This window comes from Branchiostoma floridae, chromosome 3 (genome assembly GCF_000003815.2).
Source record: "Branchiostoma floridae strain S238N-H82 chromosome 3, Bfl_VNyyK, whole genome shotgun sequence".
Classification (NCBI taxonomy): domain Eukaryota; kingdom Metazoa; phylum Chordata; class Leptocardii; order Amphioxiformes; family Branchiostomatidae; genus Branchiostoma; species Branchiostoma floridae.
The window spans coordinates 27,602,818-27,618,922 of record NC_049981.1 but is presented as its reverse complement, the minus strand read 5'-3'; the positions used below and the strand labels follow the sequence as shown (position 1 = coordinate 27,618,922).

At 42.7% G+C, this 16,105-nt stretch overlaps 2 protein-coding genes across 3 annotated transcripts; one reads left to right on the top strand and one right to left on the bottom strand.

Annotated features, from left to right (window-relative positions):
* Window positions 1–658: 658 nt before the first annotated feature.
* On the top strand, window positions 659–13,949 carry LOC118411269. Of its 2 annotated transcripts, none has more exons than XM_035813440.1 (9): window positions 659–810; window positions 2,847–2,997; window positions 9,725–9,836; window positions 10,268–10,364; window positions 10,692–10,791; window positions 11,249–11,489; window positions 11,664–11,771; window positions 12,174–12,337; window positions 12,792–13,949. In XM_035813440.1, exons 2-9 carry the CDS (start codon window positions 2,891–2,893, stop codon window positions 12,916–12,918), a joined length of 1,056 nt encoding a protein of 351 aa, XP_035669333.1. In that variant the 5' UTR covers window positions 659–810; window positions 2,847–2,890; the 3' UTR covers window positions 12,919–13,949. The 2 variants fall into 2 exon arrangements, with proteins under 2 accessions (XP_035669333.1, XP_035669334.1); XM_035813441.1 differs by having other exon boundaries at window positions 666–785.
* Window positions 13,513–16,096, bottom strand: LOC118411267 (renalase-like). The gene is made up of 3 exons (XM_035813438.1): window positions 15,294–16,096; window positions 14,767–15,103; window positions 13,513–14,525 (listed from the first exon to the last, which is right to left on the bottom strand). Exons 1-3 carry the CDS (start codon window positions 15,752–15,754, stop codon window positions 14,118–14,120), a joined length of 1,206 nt encoding a protein of 401 aa, XP_035669331.1. The 5' UTR covers window positions 15,755–16,096; the 3' UTR covers window positions 13,513–14,117.
* Between the last annotated feature and the right edge of the window lie 9 nt (window positions 16,097–16,105).

Sequence of the window (16,105 nt, the reverse complement as noted above, 5' to 3'; positions counted from 1 at the left end):
GGGGGGGGGGTGTAAAAGATGTATCGTCACTGCCACTATTATTATACACTATTAAATGGTCTTTTTTTATTAAACAAAAAGAAGAAATCATGTGTTCTCAAGGATATTATATCGGTGTTCTATTGTAGGTTTTTGACTTCCAACACTGTTATCTAACAGGAAAATCTGAACCTTGTAAACCCCAAACACGCATGTGTGCTCCTAGCGAAAGCGTCCCGTACTACATCTAAGTGACTGTGTCCGTCACGCACAAGCCAACCCCTCATTTGGTCATGGTGGGAAGTAGACGATTTGGTCTTTATTTGCGATGTAAATGTACCAGGACCCATGCCTACGTCGCACACGGAAAGATCTAAGACGCCAACTTTAAGGCGACGTCGCTAATGCGATCCTTATTTCTATCATGCCCTCTGCTGTGGAGCTACGTCGGTTCTGGTTGCAAGCTACATCTATCTTAGGTATACAAGTACTAGTACATGTTTGTAGTTTGCCAACAGGATCACTGCATTCATTTCTTTTCTCCCAGACATAAAAGCAAAGATAATGCTGGCAAGTGTGTTTCTTAGCTAAATGTAATCAAATCTGAAGTTTGACGTCTTCTTTTAATTCGATTCGATTCGATTCGAGAGTCTATGTAAATGACGTCTATCACCTCATCCTCCGTCATATCTGTAACGATCCTCCCCTAATAAGTCGGTACAGGACCCAATGATAAGTAGCCAGGTTTGAGAAAACAACCGTCGGACCAAAGAAACGTGCAAACTGCTAGCTGTGACTGAACTGGGGTGAGTCCTACCACAGGGGTGTAAGGCAAGTGTATAGTATATGATAGATGTTGCGTCTTACGAATGTATCAAAACGTACGCGTGTATACGGAATTTGGGACATTGAGCAGCACGGGGATAGTATGTTATCACTGGTGAAGTCGAGTGTAAAAGCATCTCTACGTTTAACAAAATTCTTAACAGAAATTCCACGGTTGCCTAGCTATAAAATGAGATCAGCAAAAATGCCCAGGAAAATTTTGTCATGCTCCTTATACTCATCTTGTATTGGTCTTGTAAAATACTTACAATGGAAAGGACGTTCTTAAAAATTTTCTACCCTTACATTAGTTACAACAGTTAAGTTTTCGGCTATGTTAATTTAAGATCATAGCTAGTTTAAATTCGATTTGTCCACTTTGTCCGATACAGACTGTATGTCATCTTCGGTTCAAATGAAAATCTTCTCTTCTCTTCACACCAGGATAGTTGATCTGTTTGTATATTTGTTGCCCTCCGACTTGTGAAGCCCACGCAAAGTCCCCGGGCCCTTTTATTTGACTACCGGTTTATCCTTCCAAATTGGTGATCTGCACCAAATTAACTTGTTGACGCGAATTCGAAATGCGAGACGATAGACTGATCAAGTGCCGAGGTCACAGACGGAGAAATCAAGTAATGGATGAGCTGGTCATACAGTCTGGATCTGATTTTCTTGTTAGCAACCGGAGGCGACTGCAATATATCTCGGACTGAGAAAACAAAAAAACTTAAAATCTAAGAAATTTGTTCAAATACAATTCAATCTCTACAACTGGATAAAACGGAGATTTACTTCCGATTTGGACGTTTCGAGTGACATCCGTGACTCTTCTTCAGCGTCACTAGAATAAACTGGCAAAAACAATTCAATAGAAGTATATCTAAGAAAATTTTGGACTAGATGTCAATTTGATCAGCATGCTTTCTGTATTTTTTATGTAATGGGGGTGGAAATCAAAATCGATGACACTCTGTACTTATTTTTCGCTACAGACCCCCGCTGCTCTTTGTCCTCAAGTACATTTCTTTATGATCAAAAACAGGTTTCGAAATATCATTTTGCTTTTTGCTTCCTATATCGAAACAGCATGTTTACGTCCTGCAGGATATAGCAAATATAACATATTTGGGCAACGCATACCCACGGTTTATGTCCCCGAAGATGTGATTGATTTTGTCAATACGTTGGGGGTGCGTTTCCTTTTAATTTACGAATGTTGTGAATATTCAGCTATCTTTAGCTGAGTATGTCCCCCAACGGTCACAACTGTAAACTTTAACTGAAAGTCGAAACAGGTGTGGTTGGTTTGCGACAGTGCCGCAAAAGTCGCTGGAAAAATCGTTTCTTAAAGTTCGCACACCGGGTCAGTAAAGCTCCTTGATTAAACGTAACAACAACCGACATCAGCATGGACTCAAGCAGCGAGTAGAGCATAATTTGGTAGAATGGTACGAAGAATCACCCTTAAGGCTTCGTTAGCAGGAACCCTAACAGAGACAATGTCTGAAACAATCAACTGAAAAGTCTTAACAGAGTCTGTCTTTCGTTGTACGTCATACGCATTTAATATTTGATGCTTGTTTGTCCAACGATAAAATCAATCCATATCTTTTTTCTAATTTGAGGAATCATTCCATCCGGAAGTTAAAGTTGTTGCATACAGATTTTGTGATTCTTAAAGGCAAAACAAATATGTAAGATCAGTAGAACCAAACAACATTGTTGCTGACAACAACTACCTTATTTTTACCGTTGCCCTAACGAGATGAGAACTACATACATACCGACTGCACAGAAACGAAAGAAAGACAAAGGAAGGTGTAGGGTTGTATCGGTGCGAAACGTTTTTGCCGAATCGTGACTGAAATTTCACATATACATGTTTACATGTACGTCTAACATACGCATCGTACCGTGTAGGATATGCAAGCTAACTTTACCCCAAACAGATTATCTGATTAATGACCAACCTTGACCATGTTGACCGAGGTCTGCCTAAAGTAAGGGCTACGATCGCGTCATTCTCTCGTCCTCTGTAGTTCACATTACGGCCGCCAGAGAGCCCGTCCACAGAGAAAGGAAAATGGCGCACACGAGGACTGTGGGTCCGATGGTAGTCTTCTCACTGGTGATACTACTAGCGATGACGGCGCAGGGCTACCATCTGGGAGACACACACGTGGACAACAAGTGAGTTACATCTGCGGAGAAATATTTCCATGATATGTTTTGCTACGCAATACACACAAAAATTAACGTTTCGCCTCTGTGTTTGCACGGCACGGTAATACCTGGTAGACGCAAATGGTAGACGGAAAAAGACGTTCTCATCGGATTATCTTTTGAGTTAGGCTATCCTTCGCTAGAAAGGAATCCGGTATCACATATATTCATTGCCACTTTTGCTGACGAGATCCTGTCTCCACTTTTAGGCTTAACCTTATTCTTTGACGGTTTCAACTTTGGGTCGGGTAATGTGGGTACATATTAGCATTGATTTTACTTTTGGCCAGCAGATCAACAAAAGTTACTCTGTCGTGTGTTTATGATCATGAGCTCCTTTGAATATCCACCGTTGGAGAAATTAAATTCTTTGCAAACTATTATAAAGAAAATTCTAATATTCAGTAGCCAGCAATGAAATTGGTGTGATCAGCTTTGACATTTGGCAGTATCGTCAATGTAAACAAACTCAGCGATCAAATAAAACCCAATGGTCGCCACGCAACAAGACCCGAAGGCCACTTCAGGGTTACGGTTACATGAATAAGGATGGGACAGAGTCCCTTCTCTCTAGGTCAGAACCACAATGACTGAGACAAGTTTGACTCACTGAGAGTGAGAAATACCTGACTCAATAGGAGAAGTGTGGGTTACCGAAGGGTGCCTGGGAAATTCCCTCACTCATTTTAAAACGGAGTAGTTTTGATCCAGTCTTATATCCTGACATCAAGTTTTCAGGGAACTATTGAACTAAAATTAAGGTTTCACGACAGGTCATTCCTAATAAAAACTTAGATTTGTTCCAAAATAGAACGTAATTACGTTTTACCAACTGTCGAGGTATAAGGAGGAATAATGGTTGGTAAAAGTAATAGTGTTTGACAGATAGCTCAACTAACTCCCAGTTCTTGATGCACACCACGTGTAAGAGTTCATGAAATAGGTATTTACGATGATTATACCGCATTTAGTTTTCATTCTCTTGGCGAAGGCACCGTCTGGAGTGTAAACCGTTTGCAGTTATGTGGCCCAGAGATAAAAGTTACCCGTCAATGTTGGTAAACCTTGTCATCTCTCAGACAAGACAGTACGTGACATTGACTAAGGCAGTCCTCCATTTGTGACTTCGTAATGTTAGAGGGCGTTTATGTGGTTTTCGCTTAAGTGTTGATATCGATCGCCCAATACCTTTTTTTTCTTTTCCATGCAAATCCAGATGTTGCAATTGTCTACACCATAAATGCTCACAACTTTGCAGGGGTCAAGCGATGATATACCCTGTTTGATATCTGAAGACTGCTAGCTTTCATTTTCATATTGAGTATTGGTGCAATTTTTGTCCTTTCCGATCTATCTTTTTTGTCGTCAGGTGGATGAATTTGCCAAAACCCCTTTCATATCTTTAATTCTCGAGCGATACGAAGCGCTCGGTCGTCTGTGACCCTACCTGACCCGGCTATACATACCACTTGTCCTCTTCCACCTGCCTTTAATACGTTTCATGTGCTGTAAGCCCGCATTTGCCATATGGAGGTTGGAGGGCAATTTCGTTGGAAGGTTTTACAAGTTTAACGGCGTGCGTGGGAGCTACAAAGGGGACAGGCTTATGGAATCTATCCAAGCACCCATTCCAAGTTGCCCATTGGTAGTCCGAAAATCAAGAGAACAGTACAAACTATATATGCTGCCCATGTGCTGAGAGCTCCAGGGGGCTATAGGGTGTAACGTAATTAACCCTGATGACCAAAGTCACAGCCACCATGCCAGTTGCATTGAAGACTCACTGGCCTCTCACTATTTGACGAGAATATTCGCTGTGGTCTGTTGAAAATTGTCCTAAACATACACGTACCTGTTGAAGAATGAAAGAAAGTCAATGCAATATCATTGACATTCCTTACAGAAGACCATATGCATAAATGAACAAACACTGTTTTCATATGCGGCAAAGATGTTGATGATGAATGTTTTCATCAAGATCAAAATGAGAAACCTATAGCTTATGTTATCAGTAAACGAGTCTTGTCTTATATTTGTATCGGTCATTGCTATATGACAGCATGCCATCTGTTGGGAAATAGCCTGGCGGTGCTCTGTTGCATCCGCTCACAACCATCGATCACGGCCGTGAAACACCTGTTCTTAATGTTTGGAGTTTCAAGACAGGCGTGGCCTTTCCGTGGGAAACAGAAGTTTGCCAAAATCTCTGTTAGGTGGACAAACGAAATGTTGGCAATCCCTCCCTCCAATATTGTCGCCCTCCCTCTCTGCCTCTCTTCCCCTCTCCTTCCCTACACTCTTTCATGTCTTCTTGCCACCCAAAAACCCCCACCCCACGTTCCTGAACGTGTTTACAACTTGAACACGCCCATACAATTTTCACGGTCCCAATAGGCCTACTAAACACTTGTGTCCAACTGAGGGTTCCGTATGAGATTTACCGAGAAACGATTTAATCCGAAAAACAGACCTGCTTTTGGAAATATCACAACTGTCCTTTTTCAGCCCCCATATTGAGGGCGGATAACCGAAACAGGGTTTTCTACGGCTGAGCGCTTCTACAGAGCCAAGTGTCACGATGAAAAGTTGCATGGCGAGTTGAACCTGGCTACTTCCCAGATGTGCGCGCTTTTGAGGAAAATCGACGGGAACATTCGTGGCACGTCTTCAAAGAGGGCAGCCAGGCCGAGCCAAGGTTGATAAAGTACATGTGTGATCATGGCGAGAGGAAACTTGGCAAGGAGACACAGCCATTCACAAACATGGAGAGGGTTGGGGGTCGGTGTCCGTTTGGGACAGATCTAGATGGATCGAAGCAACCAAAGTGATTTGCAAGGCTTCTCATGAACAGACGCCATTACTATCAACAATTTGCAAGGCGCGGTAATTTTCCTCCTAAAAGTTAAAACGATAAAAGAACGCTCGAGAACTGTGTTTTCCGCACTTTCCTACTTATGATTTATGATTTGATGCAGGGTTTGATGAGTGTGAGTTGCTTGTTCAGTACATGAAGGATTTGAAAGAGATGTGCACCATCGATACTCATATATGCTTAAGCTTAGTCAAAACATGATCGCCCGAGGGCGACTGCTATTAGTGCACATCTCTTTCAAGCCCTTTGGGGTAAACCACTAAGTACCTTGGATGAAGGAGGAAGTTTGTGTTAAACCTCTAACAGGAAATGTGTTGTTGTCTCGATGCAGCAACACACCACTACCGTCAGTGGTTTGGTGGTCTATGAATTGTGGCCTAAATGTCTTAACTCGGTTTAAGTCTCACGCCCACAAGCTTCAGTATGGCAAACTGTCAGACATGACACACAGAGGAATTCGTCACGGAGGATGTTGGCACCCGCTACTGTGGGGTTGATCGCTCCACATGTCTGTCGCCCTTGGAAACGTCCCAGGCGGCAAATTCACAAATCACTGCCGTCCCAACTCCTAACTCTACTGAGCCTGGCACCGATCCCTATTTCATCTCCGTTGCAGCCCTATCCATATAGACCAGCTGGTAGATGAGTACAAATGTATACTAGGCTATCTAAACTCTCTGATGCACATCCGTGTTATGCTATAATTGATTACAAGTCGTATTCTGGAATCCGCGTTTCAGAGTGGCAAAGTACATTGTACCGCGGTCCCCAGTGAGCCCTGGTCCCAGTCTGTGGTTTTCTTCTATTTCCTATTGTAGCGTAGGTCTCCCCATGTCACTCCTCACCTCCATCTCTCCTGTGGTGTAGGTCTGTGTTCTATTCCTCATCCCCAAAGTGAGTGTCAACGTCGCCCGTGTCTGGAAGGCATTTTGCGTAATCAGATACATGGGCAGCTATCTCAAGACTTTTGCCCAGTTCACTGTGATCTCCTCCCTGACCGTCACTGTTGCCAGGATTGTTAAGTGCGAATTGGCCAAGCTGAGAAACCCTAGCCTGCCAGGATATCATAGGATTGGACCTCGAGGAGAAAGTGTCCTTTTATTTTCAATTGCGAAAAGAAATATTTAGCATTGAACAGAAGAGACAGTTCGTGTAGTAACAGTTCTAGACAAAAGCGTTGTGAAAAAAGAAAAAACATTTCTCGAAAATCCAAGATTGTGGTCTCATTGACACCTTTCGTACCCAATGACAATTTCATGTTCTATAATGTAACACTCTTTGAACTATTGAGCGAAAAAAAGGCCGTGTATTTGTTAAAAGTTAATGTTTTCAACGTGTCTGTCTGTAAACAGCATAACTCTAGAAGCCTTGGATGGATCTTGATAAAATTCGGTAGGTGGGTTTTCTAGCGGCTTGCTAAGGTACTGCAGTAGAACTTCCATTTTTGATATCTCGTGTTCTGAAATGCTTTGGTTGTGAATTTTTGAGCGGTAGAATCATGCAAATTAGTTTAATATTTACATAATTTATGAAGAAATTGGTCTTCTCTGCTACGAAAAGACGTCTATACTTTGGGCTTATGCCTCTTGGATAAAAAAGATAATCAACCGCGACAAAATGATGCAAATCTGGACCTTCTCTGCATAATCAAATAAAATGATTTACAGATACTTCACTTGAAAAGATTAAAAACATTTTGCGAAGGTATGAGGTTCACACTGCAACACTCTCGCATCTGCTTGGAGACTAGACTCCTGAAGCCTCTCCTCCCCAGAGGTGATCCCAGCTCCACGCACACAGGATACCGGGGCGACAGTGTCCTCACATGACAGACATGGCAGGAAGCGGGTCGTGCTCCAGTTACAACATTAGCGTCCGTTCGGCGAGGACCCCACTCCCATGTTTCACGACCTTTCCTTCTCCTCTTCTAACATTCTAAAACATCAACAGGAGATGCCTCTATCTGTAGCCATCACACCGGGCATGGTGCTATCTTTACGGGCAAGACAGCTCATTCACAGCATGGGTGTTCTTGATGTGGGCATTATATGAGCTTTGAGAGGGGGCAGGTACAAGAAATTTCCTTGGTAGTGGCATGACAAAACAGAAGGATCATAGTCCTGGGTTCGAATCCCTGGCAGTCCCAAAAAGTTCCATGTGATAGGCACTTTATACATACATGTATGTCCACACAGTCACTTCACTCAAGTGAAATTCAAGGATGAAATTTGTACCAAACTAAAGAAGATCCATGTGCACTTTTTAAGCACGTCAAATAATCCACCACACCTACAGAAAAGAGAAGGTGTCCATCCGGTATGAGTGGATCAAACATATCACCCTGGTATTACGATTTACGTATCCATTGTACAAACTTTTGCGTTATGAGCGAACGGACTAGCAATATCATTTCTTTCTTCATTCATGAGTGGTTTGAAGATGGTCCAGACTACCCCCAAATCAATCCCAAAGGAGTGATATACCAGGTTACATTGTCAATGCCAAGAATAACAGTATGAAGTCGTGCGATTTGAGATAGATGTGTCTAGAGTGTTGTGTCAATAAATCATACATGATACGGGTCGCAACCTGACCAATATCTATCTAATAACACATGCACAAGCTAGTTCAATCTTGTCCTGTGCGTGCTTTGCAGCGTGCCAAATCCGTACCCCCTCTGGTGATACACCTGAGAAAACACCCACAAGACAAGTATTTTATAAACTAGGCATTTCTTATACTGACAAAATGTCTCTTCCAGGACAAGTGTCGCAATTCATCGCAGCGCTTTTTGATAGAAGAAAAGATGCACTACTTTAGAGCAAATCTCTATGTCATTCAATACAAAATACGAAAGTAGTCAGCAATTAAAACATTTATATACGGGAGTACGTTGGACTGAGAACACAGAGTGTTGCTTGAGAAACCGATTGTGTTCGAAGGTTAAGGTTTGTGATCTGATTGAGAAAAGTCGTCTGTGTGACAGGTGTAACAAAGTAAGAATTCACAGAAGTTAACGGACCGAATAAGTTGGATTGTCAATTTTTTCCCAACGATCAACAAAGCGGTCGGAATGGGAGATGGCAAAGCAATGTTATTAAGCGTAATGTATAGAAAAATAGCTTTCAAGTCTTTGTGAGTACAAGTAGACGTGATGTTTTCCCAAAGTTTGCAACCAAATGCGGCGATATTTGAGGCTTTAGAATCAGGTTGTCAAGCCACTGTGATCTCATCAACCCCTGACAAATCTTGCTTCACGGATGATAGTCTATACGTCCCTTTCCAATCAATCTGCATTATGCCTGAGTTAGTCCATGGCTATGTTAGATAACAGTACCTCTTCAAGCCTTTTGGTCTTCAGCCAAAAGGCGCAAATGAGGAATGTTTGTAAGTCAGCGGGGCTCGTTTAAGTCAGCGGGGCTCGTGAAAGTCGGCGGGGCCAGTGAAAGTCAGTGAGGCTCACAAGGCACATGATGAGCGCACATGTTACCTTTGTCACACGAGATGTTTGCGGTCGCATACTTCTTGGGGTAATGTGTCGCACGAAATTCAGGTATCTTGTGACAAAAAAAGGTGTCGTAGATCCTTGTGTACAGCCAGTTCTGCCACAACCTCAACTGAACCCTACCACAAAAGAAACTACGAAAAACACAAGCCTCCTGTTTGTTTTGATGTCAAGTGCACCGCGAACCATAATGATAAAAAATTACCCGCTCAGGCACATGTGAATGGTTTTAAATGAAAATTAGTAAGAAGATTGAATTTAACGAGAGAAATTATATATTTTCTCACCTATGCCGTCTTTCATTTTCTCTTTTAAAGCATCATCTGCATCTCGCCGGCGATCAAACCGCCTCTGGGTTGCATGTGTAACGTCACAACATCGGACAACATTGTGACAACACCGACGTGCGACCAGTCCATACTGGAGGAGGTATCGTATTTCTTTCACAATTTTAACACTTGCCTGCGCCCATCATTTACCTGTCGGTATGATGGACAGATAATAACGGATCGAAATTTCCTTTTAATTCCCCTCACCAAATTCTTATCTTCCTTAGGAATAATCCGGTTCACGGTTAGAAATGCACATGTACGAGATTCTTGTCTAGACTATGCTTTACACGATGTTCACAAGTGTTTGTGTTTCAGGGCCCTTCAACTTTGACACACTACCTACAATGCTTTACACTGACTGTGCATGCGCAGTTCAATCCGTGAACCAGCTTATGCCAAACCCATTGACTTCTGACACGTGACGTCAGTAAGTAGTGGGTTAGATATTCCGGTTATATGTTGGTAGTGTATTGATATCTTATTTGTTATAATCTGTGCAAATAAAACACTTCAATTTGTTTTCTCCAGGTGAAGAACCTTCTTGAAGCACTTGTAGTAAACACAGAGATAAGCAACTCTCCATCTGAGTGCTTGGCATCGTCATTTTACCTGGACGGTAGACTTGGTACGTAGAACTTAAACTGCAGTGCTATCCTTTGCCTTCTCAAGCGCTATATATAAACGTTTGAAAAAGTGCTACCGGTTTTTACACTATGGATCTACCTCAAAGGCACCTTTGAAATACACTGCTCAAAAGGCGTCACGAGCCTTGGCGGGAGAAAAGTACTACATGTATGAAGTCAATTACTAGAAAGCGATCAGACTTATCATAATTTTTAAAACGTTTTGACTTTAATACCGAATCAGCGCAGAATTTATTAGCTAAGTTCTTGCGATAGTTTCGTGCAGTAATTATGTTACGGATGTGTCGACATTGTGATTCCTTTCGCAGTGAGCTGCACCGATTCACTGGGCCTACAACTTGGGGACGAGAACAACCCGGCTCACAGCTGTAGAGATATCCACATCGCCTGTCGTGGGTACGAAAGGGGGTAAGAAATCACCTCAAGCTATCTTTTAAATAACCTTGATCTGTATTTGTTACCTTTTAACCTCAAAATCATTTTTGGTTTACGTATATTACCCCGGGATACAACCCCTACCACACAATCGAGTTTCGGCCGTATCTGTTGATCGCCCGAAGGTCGCCGAATCTAAAATCCACCTGAGCCCGTGAGAATAGAGTGTGTTTTCCCTAAAAAAGCTACCCTATTATTATCAATTGAAGAGGACTCATTGACTTGCTGATTTGAGGGTTAATCGATCGATAAACTTACTTATTTAGACCTCGCAGACTCGTTGTCCGATCGATTTTTCTATATGTCTAGGACTGCTAGATGGATACAAAACTTAAAGATGTAAATGCAATCTTCTAACCCAATCAGCCAATACCCGTACGCGACGTCTCACGTAAATCACTACGAATTCCAATGATATTTTCCCATCTAGGCTTACAGATGGGTTCTACTGGATAAAGACCAAGGAGAATCACGCAGTGCAAGCGTTCTGCGATATGACTCATGGAGGCTGGACCATGGTGGCCAAAATTGGCGGGAAGGTTGAGGATATCCATGGCAACTGGCTAGTATCCAATCACAACACGCGAGACCTGCAGTACCCGCGGGTGATTCCAGACAACACATACGCCAGCATGGATGCCCGGATGTTGGCAATAGATCACGCAGATGAGGTGAAACAACTTCAATATCTTCGCTTTCGTCTCAATCAATAGCCGAACTTTTCTTCGAATAACTTTGTATCGATCAAACGGAAAAGTTTCACTCGCGTCCTTCTAGTCGTTTAATGCAGTCTAGCGACAGCGAATCAATGCTAACCCATTTCCATGTTTTCTTGATATCTATAGATTTTGATGTCAAACGGAGACAATGACCACGGTGTCGGAAGCCGCTGGGTCAAGTGGCAGCTGCCGGAAGGAAGAACTGCGGGGTCCCTTTGGAACCATTCTGTGCAGGTAAGTTTCTTTCAACCTAGAGAATCTATAGTTTCTGAGGCATTGCCAAAATTACAAAGTCTGATTCCCGACATCCACCCAGACGGGTCACTTCTCCTCATTGCACATAATTATACCATCAACACTAAATTTCTTAAAGTGGGAGGTTATCTTGGTTCTACAGACTAGTGTCATTTGGAGGATAGGTTCTGATTCTAGTGCAGAATACCGTCGCGAAGTAAGCAGACCTTGCCTGTAGCCGATGCCAATGCCGCCATTAAGGATATAGACTCTCTCCTTGGTGCTGAACGCCGTCCGTTAAACACGGGTTCCGTTCTAGTCGCTGCGTTCATTTTCTAAACGTAAATCTATTTTAGTTATGATGTGCAAAGCTAAACTACATGTATAATATATTTGCCACAGTCTTCAGTACCTGACAAGTTGACCCCCGTGGTGGTGACGTCATGGGATGGGGAGAAGACGGTGTGCTATCAGAACAAGTACGGCGTGCTGCCCAGACCGGGAAATGTTGGCGTCTTCCCGGGCCTGGCTTCGGACACGGCTGGCACAGTGGACTTCTCTGACAGGTAAGGTCGGGGTTTGAGTTGGTTAACCATACAGACTGAACAGCAGCACATTGGCCTTTCTTGGTTAAATCATAGCTATTGACCATCGATATTTACGCGGTTACATTGAGATACTCGACCCTTGGTGAAAAAGTTTGTGGTTTAAGTGTGGAACTATAAGAAATGGAATGCTTTCAAAGGAATGTCAAAAGAAAGACAAGCTGGCGTTGAAATATACTTGCCGGTGTGTTCTTGGTTTGGGCTCTATCCTGCCATTGATCAATGTGTGTGATGTACATGTACCTATTAGTAGTACCTCACTTTATCTAGCCATAGTATCACTCATCTGTGATACAATCAAAAGGTCAGTAGCCGGTCTAAAAGTGAGGTACTCAAAGCATGTCCTCATAGCTTACAGATCAACCTTACCATATAATGCAGTCAGAACCATTGCACGTTTTACCCTATCTGCTAGGTGTGTGGCAGTAGGTGTGATTGAAGAGGGTGACACAGAAGGGTTCGACACGGATGTCCTGCATACCCCCATCCCACGGGATGGCAGGAGACGACATGCCAACTTCGTCAGCGTCTGGTTGAAATAACTGTGATGTGATGTGATGTGATCATCTTCATCTCATTTTCTAATTTCATTTGTATGTAGATGCACGAAAACTCTGGATCCATCTTACTGTGGTCATGTCATATACCCTGATGTTAAAGTAGTTGTAACACATTTTATACTCATGACATAGCAATACTATCATAACAGATGGCTGTAGAATATAAGGTTCCTTTACAGGTTATGAACACCTTCTGATGCCTGACCAAATAGCCTATAAATATTAGGAACTGTATATGAACATAAAGCAGAAGCAGACATACAGACATGCAAGAGGCCTGTACTAGTGTAGTAGTAGCAATTATAATGCAGATATTCTATCAATTACGCATAAACACATCAATTAAAACATCATCATTTGATTAAGAGTTTTAACTAGTATAGTAATGTTCAAAGTATGTTTAAGGCAGTAATTTCTTATTGTAATTAACAATATATATAGTCTCTGCTTTTGTTCTTGTGATGGACGGTAAACTGACAGTCACTTTTTTGGTTATCTTCATCAAGCCTAACATAAATTTACTGAATGTATGATAGATGGAATGCACAGTTAGATAATATTCTTTTTCTTCACACGTTGTGCAGTTCAGATTTTTCACATCTAATGAAAATGGAAATCCAACATAACATATATCATAATGTCATCTAAGACAATTCGTTTTAATGCATAAGTTATCAAGGCGATTATTGTTTTCGCTTCAAGTAGATTATTGAATAGTTGACTGTACATGTATTTGTAAACTTCACCCAACTGATGTCATGGTGCCCCAACGACCCACTAGAAGGTCAAGGGATAGGTGAGGTGAGGTGAGGTGAGACCCAACTGATCACGATTAAGTTTCAACATATCTTACAACACATCGACTCATTTAGTACATCCAAAAGGTGCTGAACATCTAGGTTTTTGCCATGCCCTTTGAAAAAACATAGAATACATGAAAACATTACCATCATATGCATGAACTGTACATCATACCCTGAAAGAATTGCAAGTAAATAAAGCATTACTACTAATTTAATGTGTGTATTGATCTGCTGAGGATAACTGAGATAATACTAGTAATCTTTAGCGAAATGTGCCATTCTGAATGGAAAGTTTTACAGCAAGACAATGCTACAAATTTCACATTTAGCATGCTGTAAAAGAAAAGGAAATCTTTGGCAGGCTACAGAGAATGTATTTTACCCAGTTTTTCCTCCGGGGTTAAAAACCAGTTTGCTGTTGGTTGGGAATGAACCAATAGGAGGTCCATGAACAGGTTTGAATGTACATCCCAGGCCTGTATCTCTCCTCTCACCATTTACATGGCGATGGATAGACTCCGCTAGAGCTAGTCCACTGACAGCAGCCCCTTCAATACAAGGGCTAACAAGCCAGTCCCCGCAGATCCCCACATTCTGTGATGCCTGAAACACGCAGTCTGCTCCGTCCAAAACATTCAGGGGTACAGCGGCTCCCCAGAGCTGGACTTTGTTGTAGGTTGGGCTAGGGAGAGCTCGTGAATCCAGACCTGCAGATTTAGCAAAGGCTGCTAGGAGTCGCTTTGTCACCTCCTCAGCTTTGCCAGGTGGGATGTTCTCTTGTGGCACCTGCAAACAGAAGATATACATTAAGATAACTATGAACTTTGCCTATATCAAATTTCTTGCAATCATATATAAACCTACTTTACAAATAAATGTCATGTTATCATTCATTGCACAACATGAATAAACACACCACATTAACAGAATATGAAGTAAAAGATTCCCTAACTGTTCAAAGATAAGCAATCTTTCTAACTGATTTAGAAGTTTGCAGGAACAAATTTGAAATTATGAAACTCCTCACCTTGTGGGCAGCTCCAAACTGTCGTGAGCTAAAGATGGTCCAACACTCGCTGTTGTCCCCAGTTGCCCTTTGACCCAGCTTGGCAGTATTGTTTGCCACCCAGGTAACATCCGAGTCTTCCACAAACGCTCCCTCAAAAGGTAACTTCAGGCTGGCAGGGAAAACCACCAGTAGTACCCATAAAGAGCACAGCTGCATTTGCTGAACTTTCTGGATCAACTTGGGAGTGAAGCGCACTCGGAGAAGTTCGTGAATCTTTGGAGCCCCGGCACTGCCCATCAGACGGTCTGCACACTTTCCATTGTGTGCAATCACTAGGTAGTCAAAGTATCCATACCTAGAAAACAAAAACATAGTGAGGTAAGTGATGCAACAGTAATCTGTGCAGACTGTAACGTCTTTAAGTTGGTACACACACACACACACACACACATATACAAATGCATGTGCATGCACGTACCCTTACACACATAACGTTACACACAAGTCTACATAAAGGAAAACAGCTTCATGTACCATGTACTTACTTGTCAACTTTCCACTTCTTGGCCATAGGTTCCCAGACCACATTGCCAACCCAGGCCGGCCTCTGCACTCTTGACAAAGTAGCAAGGCATTCTGGGACTGATTTCATGCCCCCTGTACCCACAAACGCTTGCAGGTTGGCATTCTTCACAAACCGACCCCCCTTCAGCACACCGATTGGCCCGTTCCACACCTTCACGGCTCCTTTGGCGTGCAGAAATGAGACGATTTTCGCGAAGCGATTGTCGCTGACTGTAAAATACTGGGCTGAGTGGTCAAAGAGGAACGTTTTTCCTCCGACGTCCACTGTCCTGGTGGAGCATCTGCCTCCAGGGGCGTGTCTCCCTGTGTCGAAAACGGTGGTAGCGGTGATCCCGAGTTGTCCCAGGCGAGCTGCGCACACCAGGCCCGCTATACCACCGCCGATGATGGCAACTGAAGGTCCGTGAACGTTTGTGGCCATAATGGCGTTACACAACCGCGAGGTAAAATCAGTTCGTCTTGGAATGAATGGGGAGGGGGCGTTGCGGCAGATTTCTTCTGCTATCGACTGCAGTTATTCACCGTTTGCTTTAAAGTGACGTTAGGTTTTGTCCAGAAGAACAGAATGTAAGGACCTTCGCCCCCAAATACCTGCAATAACAGCGGATCTTGCCGACTAGAAAGGAGCGTCGTCTGCTAGTTACATAACGTCGTCTGCCAACTACGTCATGTTCCTCGTTAGTTCTCACGAGACTTTACCCGATTGTACCATTAAAACTCCTGGGGGGCACTATTTAATTGATATACAAAACTGTATATGGGACTGGAAGAA

Coding starts and splice junctions, on each gene's coding strand:
- LOC118411269 (XM_035813440.1), top strand. CDS start 2,891: ATGGCGCACACGAGGACTGTGGGTCCGATGGTAGTCTTCTCACTGGTG. Junction 10,365..10,691: donor TTACCTGGACGGTAGACTTG/GTACGTAGAACT, acceptor TTCCTTTCGCAG/TGAGCTGCACCGATTCACTG. Junction 12,338..12,791: donor ACAGTGGACTTCTCTGACAG/GTAAGGTCGGGG, acceptor CCTATCTGCTAG/GTGTGTGGCAGTAGGTGTGA.
- LOC118411267 (XM_035813438.1), bottom strand. CDS start 15,754: ATGGCCACAAACGTTCACGGACCTTCAGTTGCCATCATCGGCGGTGGT. Junction 15,104..15,293: donor AAGAAGTGGAAAGTTGACAA/GTAAGTACATGG, acceptor TTTGTTTTCTAG/GTATGGATACTTTGACTACC. Junction 14,526..14,766: donor AGTTTGGAGCTGCCCACAAG/GTGAGGAGTTTC, acceptor TTCTGTTTGCAG/GTGCCACAAGAGAACATCCC.